This window comes from Rattus norvegicus, chromosome 19 (assembly GCF_021556685.1).
Source record: "Rattus norvegicus strain SHRSP/BbbUtx chromosome 19, alternate assembly SHRSP_T2T, whole genome shotgun sequence".
Taxonomy (NCBI): Eukaryota; Metazoa; Chordata; class Mammalia; order Rodentia; family Muridae; genus Rattus; species Rattus norvegicus.
The window spans coordinates 53,774,222-53,788,900 of NC_141552.1; the positions used below are offsets into that span (position 1 = coordinate 53,774,222).

At 51.2% G+C, this 14,679-nt stretch overlaps 1 protein-coding gene across 2 annotated transcripts in view; it reads left to right on the forward strand.

Moving 5' to 3' along the window:
• Vac14 (VAC14 component of PIKFYVE complex) overlaps positions 1–14,679 on the forward strand; it is a 101,183-nt gene that overhangs the window by 77,652 nt on the left and 8,852 nt on the right. For both annotated transcript variants that reach the window (XR_015643389.1, NM_177930.3), the window contains 1 exon segment: positions 13,320–13,494. Coding sequence is in view for 1 of the 2 variants with exons in the window: in NM_177930.3 (NP_808791.1) it covers positions 13,320–13,494 (175 nt within the window). In the remaining variant the exon portion in view is untranslated.

A 14,679-nucleotide genomic window follows, 5' to 3' on the forward strand; every position in this document is an offset into this window, starting at 1 on the left:
TTGAACAAGACAAAAGCACTGTTAAATGTTTCACAATTGTTTAGTGTGTGTGTGTGTTGGGCATAGGGTGTGGAGGTCAAAGGACAGCTGCAGGAATCAGTTTTCTGCCTCTGCTGTGTATGTCCAGGAGACAGAACTCAGGTCCTCAGTTTAGGCAACAAGCACCCCTACCTGCTGAGCCCTCTCACCAGCCCAAAAATGATATTTAAATAGCACCCTTAACAGTAACCTGCCAGGGCCAAGCTCTGGCTGCATTTAAGCAGCACACCTGATAACAACCAGGAGGGCAGGGTGGCTGCTCCAAGTGAAGATGGGGGCTTTAATTTAGCTTCATTGATAAGACTTGTTAAATTCCAGGAGAAACACCCCCCCCCATAGTAGGCTCTCTTGCCTCCATGAGGAGCCCAGCCTCTTTTTCCCACTCGTATTATGCTAATCACTCCTTGCAAACAGGCAGACTTTGTAGGAGGTTTGCCTGGTTTTAGATGAAACATACGCCTTTGAAGCAAAGAGCCACAGTAGCTAAAAATACCATTTCCCGGCTGTTGATCCTCTCATTTGTAAAATGCATGTTTCCATTGTTAAATGTGCAGCCGTCACTATGCCCTGCCTCCACTGCCACCATATCACCCAGCCAGGGTCCTGCCACCCACTGATGAGGTGCCACCGTCCCTGAGTCTTGCTGTAGACTCAGCCACGGATAGTTTCCCCAAGGGAATCCTCAGATTCTCAGATGCACAGGCTTCTCCCCCACCCGCTACCACACGAGCCATCAAACTCATGCCAGGCAAGACCTCTACCACTAACCTGGCTTCGTTTTACAGCAAGGTCTCCCTAAGTTGCCTGAGCTAGCTTTAGTACAGGTCCCAAGCAGCCTTGAACTCAGACCTGGCTCTGAAGCTGTCTGGGGACAGGGGGCTCTTCTCTGCAAAGGCCAGAACATGTGGGTGCTGGAGTCCCCTGCATATCTTGGTGTGTGGCTGACTGGTCTCTGCTCCAGTGTGTTGCAGTGGGATCCTGAGGGGAGGAAGGTCACTGGCTCAAATCCTGCTCACAGGGATCCTAAGCTATAATCATGTCCTGGGACAAATGCGTCTTCCAGGGTGAGTCTCAAGGACACCTCATGACTAAGGCTCTTCCTTGTTCTTCTGCATTCAATCCAGTGAAGGTTTCCTGGGATAGAAACATTTGCACCAAAGCCTTCTTCATAGATCTTAAAATTCCCTGAAAAGATGATCACAGAAGGCATATTTACAGCCTTCTGGGCTAGCAGTAAGAAAGGGTACAAAGTAAAGAAAACCTTCTCTTTGGCTCCAGACTCCTAGTTCTCCCTGTGCCATTTTCTCTCACCATATCTGCCCTTTCACCAACTCCTGGCCCTTTCAGACCCTGAACTTGTTACCAGTTTCCAGAAAGCTCTGCAGTGCACTGCTCTGATGTTTGTTCTTTGATGCCAGTAGTGGGTAGTAGCATTTAACTTCCTCTTCTGTTTCCCGCTGCTCAGCCCAGTGCTAAGTGGGCACTTGTAAAGAGCCACAGAAAACCATCTCAGTTCACACAATCTCACAGAAGTCTTAGACTAAAGATGTGAAGACCAGAGAAGCTCTGGTTGTTACAGCTCCTGAACGAAGGACTGTCTGTCATCGCCGTGAATATCAGATGCAGTCAGAAAGGCAGGAATAGCATATGCCAGTGCAGTGGCTGGCTAGCTGCTCTTCCTCCCCCAGCGAGGCTGATGCTGATGCCTCAGGAGGAGAGACTAGTCACAAGGTTGCCAGGGGAAGCCACTGTCTGAGGTGAGAATGCTAGGAAGAGTCCTGGGTCTCCCTGAAAATTGGTCTTTTTCTCCTTCTCTGTGGACAGAGAAAGTTAGGACTATACACAGCAGGCAGAGACCAGCAGGGGAGAGTAGGGTACCATACCAGGCAGACATGAAGACAAGGGACCTGGGGAGGTGGAAGTGAAGCCTTCTGCCCAAATCTCCAAGTCAGACCCCAGACTCTACAGCCGCACAGCTCCTGACAGGGCTGGTAAATCCCCCATGTTCTCCTAAGATGGCATTGCCAGGGCCCGGAGCAGCCACCCTAATGGGCAGGTTGGACAGTACCTCTCAGGCCTGTTCTGGAAGCTTGGGAAGGTAAAACACTCCAGAGAAGGGGTCTCAGTGCAGAACCCAACATTATATATAGAGATCCAGGAACTCCTCAAGTAGGGAGTCTCTCTAACTTTAGGGAGCCCACATGGATGAGTGAGGACGCTGCCGGAACCAGGCATGATAGCTGAGGTCCACCAGAAGTCAAAACAGCAGGCCCAGGTTAGAACTCTCAGAACACATCGACTCCTATGGAGACATTTACCACGAGCAATTGTCAGGCTCCCTGGCCTGGATCCACAGCTGCAAGGCCAGTATCTGAAGGGAAGCATTGTCACCTCAGGCCATGAGCGCACGCACACTGGAGCTGCTGCATCCACACCAGCTCAGAGTGTAGAGCAGAGGAACCAAGGAAACCCCGCCAAGAGCTTGGTGTCTGGCTGCACACTGCCAAAGTAGAAGGGAGTGCTACCCATCTTTAAGGGGATCTATAAACAGCAATGACAAGCCATCCCTCAGCCTAGAATGAAAGGACTCACTTGGGAATGATTAGATGAAGTGAGAGAAGGTGAGCACAACAATGTAGGAGCAGAAATGCTGTTGGGGCAAGGGATACCCCAGTCAGTTGTTCAAGGGTAGAGTGGCCCAGCCCCACTGGGCTCTGGGCACTGCAGTTGCTTGCTAACCAGAAGCAAGCTCCTGAGGTTGAAGAGGAGAGTGGTGCCGGTGGAGGGAGGGGGCCGTCTCTGCCTTGGGCTTTCAAGCTGTAAGAATAAAGCCCTTAGGGGGCTGGAGAGATGGCTCAGCGGTTAAGAGCACCCGACTGCTCTTCCAGAGGTCATGAGTTCAATTCCCAGCAACCACATGGTGGCTCACAACCATCTGTAAAGAGATCCGATGCCCTCTTCTGGTGTATCTGAAGACAGCTACAGTGTACTTATATATAATAAATAAATAAATCTTTAAAAAAAAAAAAAAAAAGAATGAAGCCCTTAGGTGGAGAAGAGAGGTAGCCTGGTTCTTTTACTGTTGCCATACACTGTCTGGCCAAACAGAGACCAAGTTCTGACACCACTATGGTCCTGGACTTAAGTTTCTTTTGTCCTATAAGAGTTGGAACATGCGAGCCAGGCTGGAAGGTGACAGATATATACATCAGGAAGCTATGAGGCCAGAAGCAGCATGGCAGGCTGCGAAGCCTCTTCACAGGCAAGCACCTCTGTGGGGAAACCATAGCATATTCCCAGGAGAAAGTCTTGCTTCAGAAGGTCTGAGCCCAGAGGACTTCAGAGGGAAAACAGTTATGCCAGTGGCTCTCCGATAGTTACCAAGGAGACTCCAGGGAATCTAAGTCGCAGGATGCCGTTTCCCTGGCAGTAGCAGCCCTGGATTCAGAATGGCAATTTCGACCATATCTCCTTGGGTACCAGAAGTTATTATTTTAAAATCCCCCCCTCTGGACCTCAGGCAGCAGCTGGCCTGAGACCCCTGACAGAGGTTTCTGGGAACCTGCTGTTGGAGTCATGTCTGTTACCCTCTCCTGTAACCTGAGTTCAAGTCTGACTGTGAGCTATGCATGCAGTTTCTAGGCCCACTCCCTTCCTGGCCCCTTGAACACAAGCCATGACCCCAGCAGCTAATACTAAATATGGATCACAGGCCAACATTGCTGCAACCGGATGTGTCTGCCACTGGAGATGTCTGTCCTAAGGGCAGGGTGGTTCACAGTTACACTGCCTCGGGACTAAGCTTCTGGGAAACCTGGGCTCAGAAGGCCTCAGTGGGCAGGCAGATTAGTAGACAGCTCTTGCCTAGAATGCACTGAAGAAAATTAATTAAAAGGCTCCAATGGCTCCTGTAGCCGAAGTATCCTTAGTGTCTTCTTGTAAAACCAAGTTTCAAGTTGTGCCTTGTACCAGCTGGGCCTGGAGCCTGTGGGTCGGCTCTGTAGTGAGGTAGCAGCTGAGAGAACTGGTGCTAGACAGAATGGCCACCTGGACCTGGACGAGGCCTCTGGCTGGTCTGTGCCACATCTGCATCCTCGTGTTGAAAGGGCATCATCACAGTGACACCTGTGTGCATGGAAAGGTGTTCCACAGACAGACTGCCTGATGTCAGAATACACCTGATGTCAGAATATACCTGATGATGTCAGAACACACCTGATGATGACAGAACACACCTGATGATGTCAGAACACACCTGATGATGTCAGAGCACACCTGATGATGCCAGAATATATCTGATGATGTCAGAACACACCTGATGATGTCAGAACACACCTGATGATGTCAGAACACACCTGATGATGTCAGAATATACCTGATGATGTCAGAATACACCTGATGATGTCAGAACACATCTGATGATGTCAGAATACACCTGACGCTTCTTTGTATATAGCCACTGATAGAAGGAAATGGAGAGTCCAGCAGAGAAAATGCCCATGGTGGCAGAAGGCAGGAGTTAAGAAGTCTAGGTCTTCGAGCAGGACCCAGACATGCCCCCATTTCCTCTCCTCTCACCAGCCTTGTCCTCTTGTGTGCTGCCTCTGTCTCCAGCACAAGGCATTACCTCAGGCCCCTACTTTGTGATCTGTATCCATCCATATTCTGGGCTGTCTTTGCATAAGAGGTAAGGCACCACCTCTTCTGGGACACAAACATAGACCTAGTTGAATCACACACCTCTGCGGCTTCTGAAAGTATAGCCACCAAAACCAAGTACCTCATAGACTCCTGAGCACACTCCAGATCCATTTTACCCCTTGGCCCCTATGCTAGCTGGTTTTATGTCACCTTGACACAGCTAGAGTAATTTTGGAAGTGGGAACCTCACTTGAGAACATGCCCCCTACCGGATTGGCAAGCCTGTGGTGCATTTTCTTGACTGGTGATTGACATGGGAGGGTCCAGCTCACTGTGGGCAGTGCCACTCCTGGGCTGGTGTTCCTAGATGGCAAAAGAAGCAGATTAAACAAGAAGGAGCAAGCCAGTAAGCAGTACTCCTCCGTGGCCTCTACATTCCAACTTCAGGTTCCTGCTTCCAGTTCCTGCCCTGGATTCCCTACAAGCTGAGGGGAGAAATTAACCATGTCCTGCCCAAGCTGTTGTCAAGGCAACAGACACTCCAGCTGAGACAGCCTTTCAGGTGCAACTCCACAGCCTGAACTCTAGCTACACCAGGTGACCAGGCTCCTGGTCCTTCCTAGCCATTGCTTTTCAGTTTCACATGTATCCTTCCCTTCAGTCCAGTTTCCTTTACTGAGAAATTTGTATGCCCAAGAAGAAGCTAGAGCTGGTCTTGAAGGGCCAACCCCAGTTCTGGGAAGGGATACTAGGAACAGACTGGTAACAAGACAAGAGGACGAAGGCTATCCTAACAAGGAAGTGGGTGCTTGAATACAGCCCAAAGGACGCTCAAGTAGTACCAGGAGGTGTGCCTTGGAAAACATTTAATAAATGTGAAAAATAAGACCCAGTAGGTCCCTCAGCCATCATAAGATAACTTCTGTTCTGGGGAGCCCTTCCTATGACAGGGCTTTCTGCACTTTACCCTGGGCTATGGAAGAAACACAAGTCACCTCTCCCACTGTTCACTGTAAGTTCAGTGCCTAGAGCAAACTCAGAGTAAGGACCAGCAAAAGGTCAGCTTCCTTGTGACGGCTCCCACCCTCATGAAACCATGCTGGGGTAAGCCCACCCAGGTGTCTATGACAACTCTTCCCCCAGCCTGGCAGGCACTTCTATTGAACTGAGGGACAAACAGCATGAGGACAAAAGGCCCCTTTCTTCCTCTCACTTCATCTTCTGTCCCCTTTCCATCAACTCCCAGCAAGACCCAGAAAAACAAGCCGTCATGCCCTGCAGCCTCCTCCTTCCCCTCCCGAGAAAGTAAGTATCAGGCACATCAACTGCATTGAGCGCAGTGGATTTTTAAGGCATGAGTTGGCAGAGTTAACCACAGCTCCCTTTACCCTGAGGGGCACACTGCCAAGGGTTGATGGAAATAAAACAGATTTACAGTTTTCATACTTGGGAGCAGGGAGTCAGAAGGGAACAGAAGAAGAGCAGGGTGCACTGGGACTTTGGAGCTTCTGAACCTCGGCTGAGAGCCCGCTCCTCCCACCCAAACTTCTAACTAGATGTTGCTTTCTCTTTAAACCCCGAAGGAACCCAGCTGTTAGGTGGGGAGGGAATAGGCCCTGCTCTCTGCTGATGGCTTTGGCCTCTGCATTTTCTAACCTTGCTGCTAGGTTGCACCCAGGCTTGGAGACTCTGGGCATTTGGAGGAAAGTATCCAGACCCCCACCTCCACCCCCTGGCCTCAAGCTATTAAAGGGAAGATGAAAATCAAGTAGTGGCCAATGTAGAGAAGAAGCAAGAACCCCCTGCATGTGTGGTTCCGCTGTGAATGGAAATGAAGGGCTGGAAGGAGAAGGAAGACACTGAACAGGAAGGCTGAGCTGGTGGGAGAGACAGAGTGATCTGCCCTGCTGCCCTCCAGACAGGTGGGGGCACTGCACACGTGGAGCTTGTGCCCCTCGACCATCTTGCAGAGGCAGGCTTGAAGGCATCACTTTGAGCCCAGGTTACCTTCCCAGGCACCTACTGGAGACCTCTGGACCTAGGTGAGAGACAGAAAGAACCCACAGTCTTGATGCCAGGCGGTAAAAGTAGGCACAAAGAACTAAATGAGGCAGTTTCCGGAGCCAGGGACAGGAAGTATCCGATGAAATTATCTAAAGCTTGCTCCTGGTGTAACACAAACAAGATACTCAGGAGCCAGGACAGGGTTAGGGGAGAATGACAAGAGCTGGGACACCCCTCCTCCACCTGAGACCTGCCAGCTAAAGGTTACTCTGAATTTCCTGCTTGTCACTGACTGGCTAGCATGAAGGCAAGTGAGGGTTGGAGCAGAATGGACATTATTAATAGGCATCGGGAGAGGCTGCAGCAGGAGGAGGTGAGCGCTCCAGCCGCCATCTCTTTTCACTCAGCAGGTTTGCAGTGGAGTGTCCCCACAGACCAGCTGTTAGCCTCTGCCGATGGCCATTTTATTATGGTGGCATTGAGACAGTCAAGAGTGTCTTGAGATTCTTGCCTGGTGTTCAGTCATCCCCATTCTCCCTTACTTATCTTGGGTGGCCTTCCCACCTGTGCCCACTAACCAAGGCTTGTCTCCTGAACACACCCCGTAGGTTAGCACCGGCTGCTCAGTCTGCTCATCCGGTGGAGGAGCATTCATTGACCGGAGCCTCTCTGTCCCTTCCAGACACACCTCCACACACCAAATGTCCCTGCTGGAGGTCAGAGGTCTTTCTGCTTCTGCCTTTTGTCACTTCCTAAAACCAGACAAGCCTAAAGCCTGAGGGTAGGAAGGGAAGGAAAGAGACTGCAGTCTGCTTTCCCAGTGATTGACATAGCCCCCTCCCCAGCTGCCCTCAGGTCATATGTTAGCACTGCCACACCCTCTCACTGTGATAAAACAAGTCAGGCCACAGGAACCGTAGGGTAGCAGCATGCCCTTACGAGACTCAGAGTCAACGCCAAAAGAATCCAGGAAGGGGGCTGATGTGAATGTCCGGAGCATAAGGCCGTGGCACCTGGGAAGGATTAGTGACAACACGGAGTGGGAGGGCTCATTTGACCTTGCAACTGCTAGCTTGTACTTGAGGGATAGACGGGAGTAGGGCACGTCAGAATGTTTCTAACACCAAATGTGAAGTTCAGATTCCCCAGGAAAACAGCAAAGGAAGGCACACGAGAAAGACCTCTGTTACTGCCTGGCTCTTCTCTTGCTCTAGATCAAGCTTTCTCCTGTCCTAACCTGGCCACATAGAGTAACTGGTGGCTCTGGAGTCACCCAAGGGCGCAAGGCACTACAAAACCAGTAAGACCTTCTTCCCAACTGCCTTGGAGCAGGGTTCCCTAGTTTCGGAGCTAATGGATGAGTACCCAGGGGTGGGGGTATGGGGGACCAAGCTTCCACCAGCTTTCCAAGGATGGAGCTTCTCTCAGATTTTTGACCAGTGGTGGTAGTTTAAATGACAGTGATAAACAGTTCACAGCAGCCAGGCCGTAATGCTACAGCACTTCCAACAGACACTGGCCCTCCACAGATCTCTGGACAAAGCAGTGTTGTCTCAACTCTGAGGGGAAAGTGACAGCTCCTCTCTTGGGTCCCAGAGGTTTTCAGCCCTAGAGACTTCCAGGAGCAGGAAGCAGTCATCACCCACCTAGGAAGCACCCAAAAGGCACTGAATGGTGAGGGGCAAAACTACATCCACAAGGCTCTGGGCTGTGCCTGATAGGCACAGAGCCCCAGTTGGGACCAACAACCCATTTGCTGCCAATTATACCAATTGAGTTTCTTTCCACATCTCCCCCGGCACCACCACACACACACACACATCCCTAGCCACTTACCTCCTGCCACTAACTGGCTCCTTGCCCCCCATGAAGAGCTTCTTACTGATAGGCAGAGACATGGACCCATGTCCAGGTTAGCATAGGAGGCCTTCACCGACCCTATTTATGTTCCCTTCCACCCCCTCTCTGCCTGTCCCCAAGCACTTTCCAGGCCGTTGTCTCATGATGAATAGCACTTTAATATGGGTATTAAAAAATATGGGCAAATGTGTAATGCTTGCAAGCTGTGTTCCATTATTGACGCTATGCTTGAGAGCCAAGCAGGCAGCTCAAGCCGAGCTGGGACTCAGCAGAGAAGTGATGACGCAGCAGCCCTGCAAGGCAGCCATCTGCCAGGCCGCCCATGGGCAGGGACAGGCACACAAAAGGCCGAGTGATGAGGACAAACTCAGGTCAGAAAGCTGAATCCTGCTTCCAAAGTCTCATCCCTCCCTCCCCCATCATGTGTGTGACAGTGGCATGGGTCCTCCCTGGACCTTAGACTACTCTTCTCTGTGAACTGCAAAAAAGCACAGGAAGACCTTGTTCACACGCCAGGGCTAGGCACATGGACTCTGTGGCTGCCTGTGCGGTCCTGTGATAGGATTTGAGGTTATCCCTCCCCTACTTCCTGACAGAGGAGATACAAGCATCCTGTTCTGACTTAAAACTCCCTCAGGTGTGAGCACTCGCCTCTTCCCCTGTGAGCACTCTGGACTGGACAGAGCTGGTCCTCTTGCCCTGGCCATGTACTGCGTTCTCGCCTGCCCTTCAGGCTGTCACGGAAGCACATGCTCTGGAGACTTCCTAGGATAAACTGGCCTCCCTGGGGGAGTCAGGAGACAGCGCAGGGTAGCTCTGGGTTGACACACTTGGTGTAGGGGTAAGTTCATGTCTAGATGTCTGTTTTCTGACAGCCAGAGCTTTTACAGCATGCTGCAGCCTGCCCGTGAGTGAAGTGGGGACAGTAGTATCTGAAGCCTGCCCATGAGCCTTTTATTCTTTTTCCATTTTTCATGTGTAGAGGGGGCTTCTTTTTCATATGTGGGTGTGCATGTGTACGTCACATAGCAGGTAGAGGCCCAAGGTTGATGATGGGTATGGTCCTCAGCGGCTCTTCCGTCATACTCATTAGGGCGGGGTTTTGTGACCAGACCCAGAGCTTATGGATATAGCTACTCTAGCCAAGGTACTGTAAGGATTTCACTTCCACCTTCCCAGGCTTGCTGTCACACACACCTGACACCTTCGTGCATTTGGGGACTCCAGATTCAGGTCCATGCGCTTGCATAGCAGATGCTGTAACCACTGAGCCGCTTTCCAGGTGCTGTACCTGAAGCCTTTGAACAAAATGAGCAAGGTCCCTTCGTGCAGTAAAACCCAGCCACGGTGATAGAGCAGCTGCTGCAAACCAGGCCCTCTTAGTTGGAGGCACTTGAGGGTCACAGACAAAACCGTGCCTTTGTAGCTCATATTCTAGTGTGAGAGACAACAGCCTAGCAAAAGCACAGCCACAGTGGCCGGTGCTCTGAAAGAAATCAGGCCTGCTCTTAGGCTGGCAGACAGAAGGCACCTCAGACCCAGGCTTTCCCCAGGGTACAAAGTGGACTTGAGACCTCCAGGGCCATAAGTCAGGACCACAGATATGGTGAGGTCCACATCAGAAGAGCAGCCCAGAGGCTAAGGTGTCCCTAGCAAAGGACGTCAAGCAGGGGCTGCAGAGCTTTTGTGCTTGGCAGCAGGAGCTGGGCTTCACAGTGGGTCCAACAGGAAGCCGTGGATGAGGCCTGAGGAAATGGAGAGGCTGGCTTGGATTTGCCTTTTAGATTTGTCAGAGCTAGTGTGGGAGGAGCCAGAGAGAAGGCTTAGCCTTGTGAGTTACACTCCTTTCACCACAGAGGACCCAAGCTTGGGTCCCAGCACCCACACCAGGCATCTCACAACCATCTGTAACTGTAACTCCAGGGGAATCTCAAGTCCCCCGCCTCTGTGTACCCATAATAAGACACACACACACACACACACACACAATTAAAAATAAGTATTTTATTTATTTATTTATTTATTTATTTATTTATTTATTTATGAGTACACTGTTGCCATCTTCAGACACACCAGAAGAGGGCACCAGATCCCCATTCCAGATGGTTGTGAGCCACCATGTGGTTGCTGGGATTTGAACGCAGGACCTCTGTTAGAGCAGTCAGTGCTCTTAACCACTGAGCCAGCTCTCCAGCCCAAAAAATAAGTATTTTTAAGATTTATTTATTTATTTCTTATGTATGTGAGGACACTGTCACTGTTTTCAGACACACCAGAAGAGGGCATCAGATCTCCTTACAGATGGTTGTGAGCCACCATGTGGTTGCTGGGATTTGAACGCAGGACCTCTGGAAGAGCAGTCAGTGCTCTTAACCGCTGAGCCATCTCTCCAGCCCAAAAATAAGTATTTTTAAAATTAAAAAAAAAAAATTTAATGAGCAGGAAGTCAGACTGAGAGGTGTCTTAGGATTGACCCAGCAAGACATGGCTGATTTTTTTTTTCCCCTGGTCAGTGGGCCATTCCCAGAGGAGACAGTGCTGAGGTGGGGAGGGGAAGGCAAAGCACTGAGCATGGCGGCCCAGGGTGAGGAGGAGCTAGTGATCATGAAGCTAGGTTGGCTAGGTTGGCAGCACAATGGTGTTTACCACGGCGGGAAGGTAAACCTGCAGGGACACCAAGAGGTGCACTGAGGCCCGTGAAGCTCAAAATGCCTGGGAGACATCCACAGGGACTGTCCCCTCTGGAGTCCCTTCAATGAGGCCCAGGGCTGAGGAGGCACATGTGGACGTCACTGATTCTAAGCCACTTTGAACATATTCATGGGACTCAAGCCCACTGGGAGACAAAGACCAGAGAAAAGGGGATGTGGCAGTCAGGTGAGGTAGGGAGAAACAAGCGGCAACTAGATTATTTACAGAAAACTCTCCCACCCTGACGTATAGAACCGTCAGCATTTCCCAGGTTCCCTGGGACAGCAGGAGACCACGGTGCCTGCATGCTTTTTCTCAGCCTTGCCCTGCATGCCCAAACCATCCCTAACCCATCCAAACGTGAGTGCCACCCAGGCTCTGGCTTCTGCAAGTCCCAGCCTGGCTGACCCCGGGTCCTTGGGAAGCACCGCCTGGCAGCCACTCAGCTGCTGCTATCTGTCATGGAAACGGCAGCAGCTGTGGGCAGTGGACACTTGCAGCCATTTGTCAGTACCCTCTTCTCCCCAGCCTGCCCTTTTGAACATTTCTGTCCCATGGCCTTGGAGACAGGGCTCCTCCAGGGGTAGACAGAGGGTAGAAAGCACTGTCTGAGTTCTCAGAACAGCTCCCACCTGTCTGCTGACTGTCATCTGTACCAGAGGTGCTTCTCCCCCGGTGCCATGCACCAAACGTCTTCCCACGACCATCTGGCTGCTCCCCCCATTTCAGACAGGTATTGCCCCCATTTAAGAAATAAATTGCTATGTTGACGTACTGGGGTCACCTGGTTGTTTAAGACCACAGGGTTCCAAGGTCTTTGCCCATCCACATAGGAGTGGCCATTTCTTACCCAGGTGGGTATACAGTGGAGATTCAGTAGTCCCTTGTTCATGGGTCCTCCCTCCTCCCAGCCCCAGCTCGACCCCACCATACCCAGACCTTGTTTGGCCATCTTTCATGGTCTCTTGCCCAAGCCTACCCTGTCCGTGAGATCTAGGCTGGAGACATTCAGGATTTATGGGTTTGCCTCTCCGTTACCAAGTGCTCTGGGGTTTGGGGTTGGAGTGGGGGGTGTGACAGAATTCATCTCAAATCTAGTTGCAAAGCCATTACTGAAGCAAGAAATTCAGCTCTGATCAGGTCCCATACAAGAAGTAACTTTGAGGCATGCTGCTTCAAAGGGTGGTCATATCATTCAGTACACAAGACCCTAAAGCCTCTGCCCCTTGTCTAGTTCTGTGCTGTTGCTTCCCTGTACAAGGATAGTCAGGCAGGCAGCAGTCATCAGCTCCAGACCAAAGACCATGGGGACAAGGTAACTAGTCCCTATCCAACAGGAAGCATGCACACTTAGCTGCTCACTGCCCACCCTGCTCCATCAACAGGCCCCTCACGTCTGACTGGAACCTTGGGAAGCCTGCTTTTCCTCATTCTCCAGGTTCTCTCTGTCACAGAGCCTCTTTCTTAGAACCAAGTTCTTACCCCAAGGCTCTTTCTGAGAAGTGTGTGGGGCAGGGGGGGCACCACTGTGGTTCAGTCGTTTTACCTCCCTGTGCCTCTTGGTGGACGTAGGGTCACTTTAGACAACAAGTGCCGCTGGGCGCAGCAACCTGCATCCGTCCCTTCAAGTCAGGCTGGAACTGAACAGCACAGGCAGTCTCACCCCAAGAGACTTGTGTGTGGAGACATTCTCAGATGAAGATGAACTATAGAGAGGTAAGATCAAAGAGAGGCAGAACCACCTTGGTGTAGGGAGGCATTGTTGATGTATACAGGAGACACACATGATAGAACTTACAGACTTGTTGATAAATGTGAAATCCCAGGAAGGTATCTCCATGCATTCCTAGTAGCCAGAGGCCTGACAGTTTTCTGAGGAAGAAGAGGTACAAATAGAGCTTGTGTGCTACGGTTTCTAGGTCAAGTAGTTGATATTGGGAAGTAAAGAGATCTGTGTGCTGCTGCCATGCCTGGGGTCCTTTTCCCATGCATACCCCAGCACTGAGGCCCCTATAGCCCTTAAAGAGCAGGTTCCTATGAGACCTGAAAAGCCTGAGTGTGACCTTTCCTGACTTGTTTTCCAGACAGCTCTGCCTCCTGCTGAATGCAGAGAACATCTTCCATTCGATGGCAGATATCCTGCTGCGGGAAGAGGACCTCAAGTTTGCGTCCACCATGGTGCACACCCTCAATACCATCCTGCTCACCTCCACTGAGCTCTTCCAGCTGAGAAACCAACTCAAGGACCTGAAGACTCTGGTACTCCCCTCTGACCCCCGAGCTAGGCTTGTGGGTGCACAGGTACCCAGCCCTCTCCTCAGCTGCCCCCGGGTGGAGATCGGTAAACTGGGAGTCTTCACTGCCCAAGACCAGGTCCACATGCTCTTCCCAGTTCCCCCCACCATTCACTCACTGTCCATTTTGAAACAGGCTCTGCTGGTTCTGGGATGCTCTGATTAGCAAGGTCCCTTTCTCATAGTAAAAATTGAAATATTGCTGGGAAACAAAGGGTTAATTGCTCTCCTTGTGTTCCTCTCTGCTCTAGCCCCTCTCCCAGCTGGACACATCTGTCTCGTAAAATGCCTGTCATCATAAATGCATCAAAATGCATGACACCTCACTGCTTCCTGCCCCAGGCTTTGGCTTAGGGTAACCAAAGGTTGGTCAGAAAGAGCAGAGAGATTGCCAGAAAGCCAAGACACTGGACTTCCCTCAGCTTACAGGGACCAGTGCCATCATGAGTACATGAGTACCAGGGGTTTATCTCCCAATCTGGGTTTGGGTCACTTTGCCTCTGCCCACTGCCTAGCATGACCCTACCTCAACCTCTCCCTGGGAGACTCAAGGGCATTTAAGCCAATGTCTATGAGGATATCTGAGGCAAAGTGGTTTGGAATGATCCAGGCCACAGCCCTGCCTTCTTCCTGTGGTTCCTTGCAGACATTTGCAGAAGCCTTGAGAAGTTTCCTCAGGCTCGGGGCTCCCTCAGTGTGGGCCCATGAGAGTATGAAGTGGACTACCAAGGAGGGAAAGATGGGATTGAGGGAGAGAGAGGAGCCTGGGCCAGAGGAAACTTCTTCCCAGCCCAGACTCTGGGGCCACAGAGTTCCAAGAGACAATAACTGTCATTTTGCCAGTGGTAGGCTCACTTTTGGCTAGGCCCTTGCTGCCACTGCTACGTGACTCTGTGAGGCCAGAAGGTAATGACAGGGTCTAAGGAGCTGTCAGCATTTCCTTTGTGACAGCTCGTTCCCAGCTGGGCTGCCAAACACAGCCCAGTGCTGAGCTGGCGTCCCAGCTGCCCCCCAAGAGCTCCATGTCACAGCCCCTCAAGGTCCTTCCCCCTTTAGGTCCTGTAGACCCAGTGATCGGAAGCCAACCCTTTTTTTTTTTTTTTTTTTTTTTTTGGTTCTTTTTTTCGGAGCTGGGGACCGAACCCAGGGC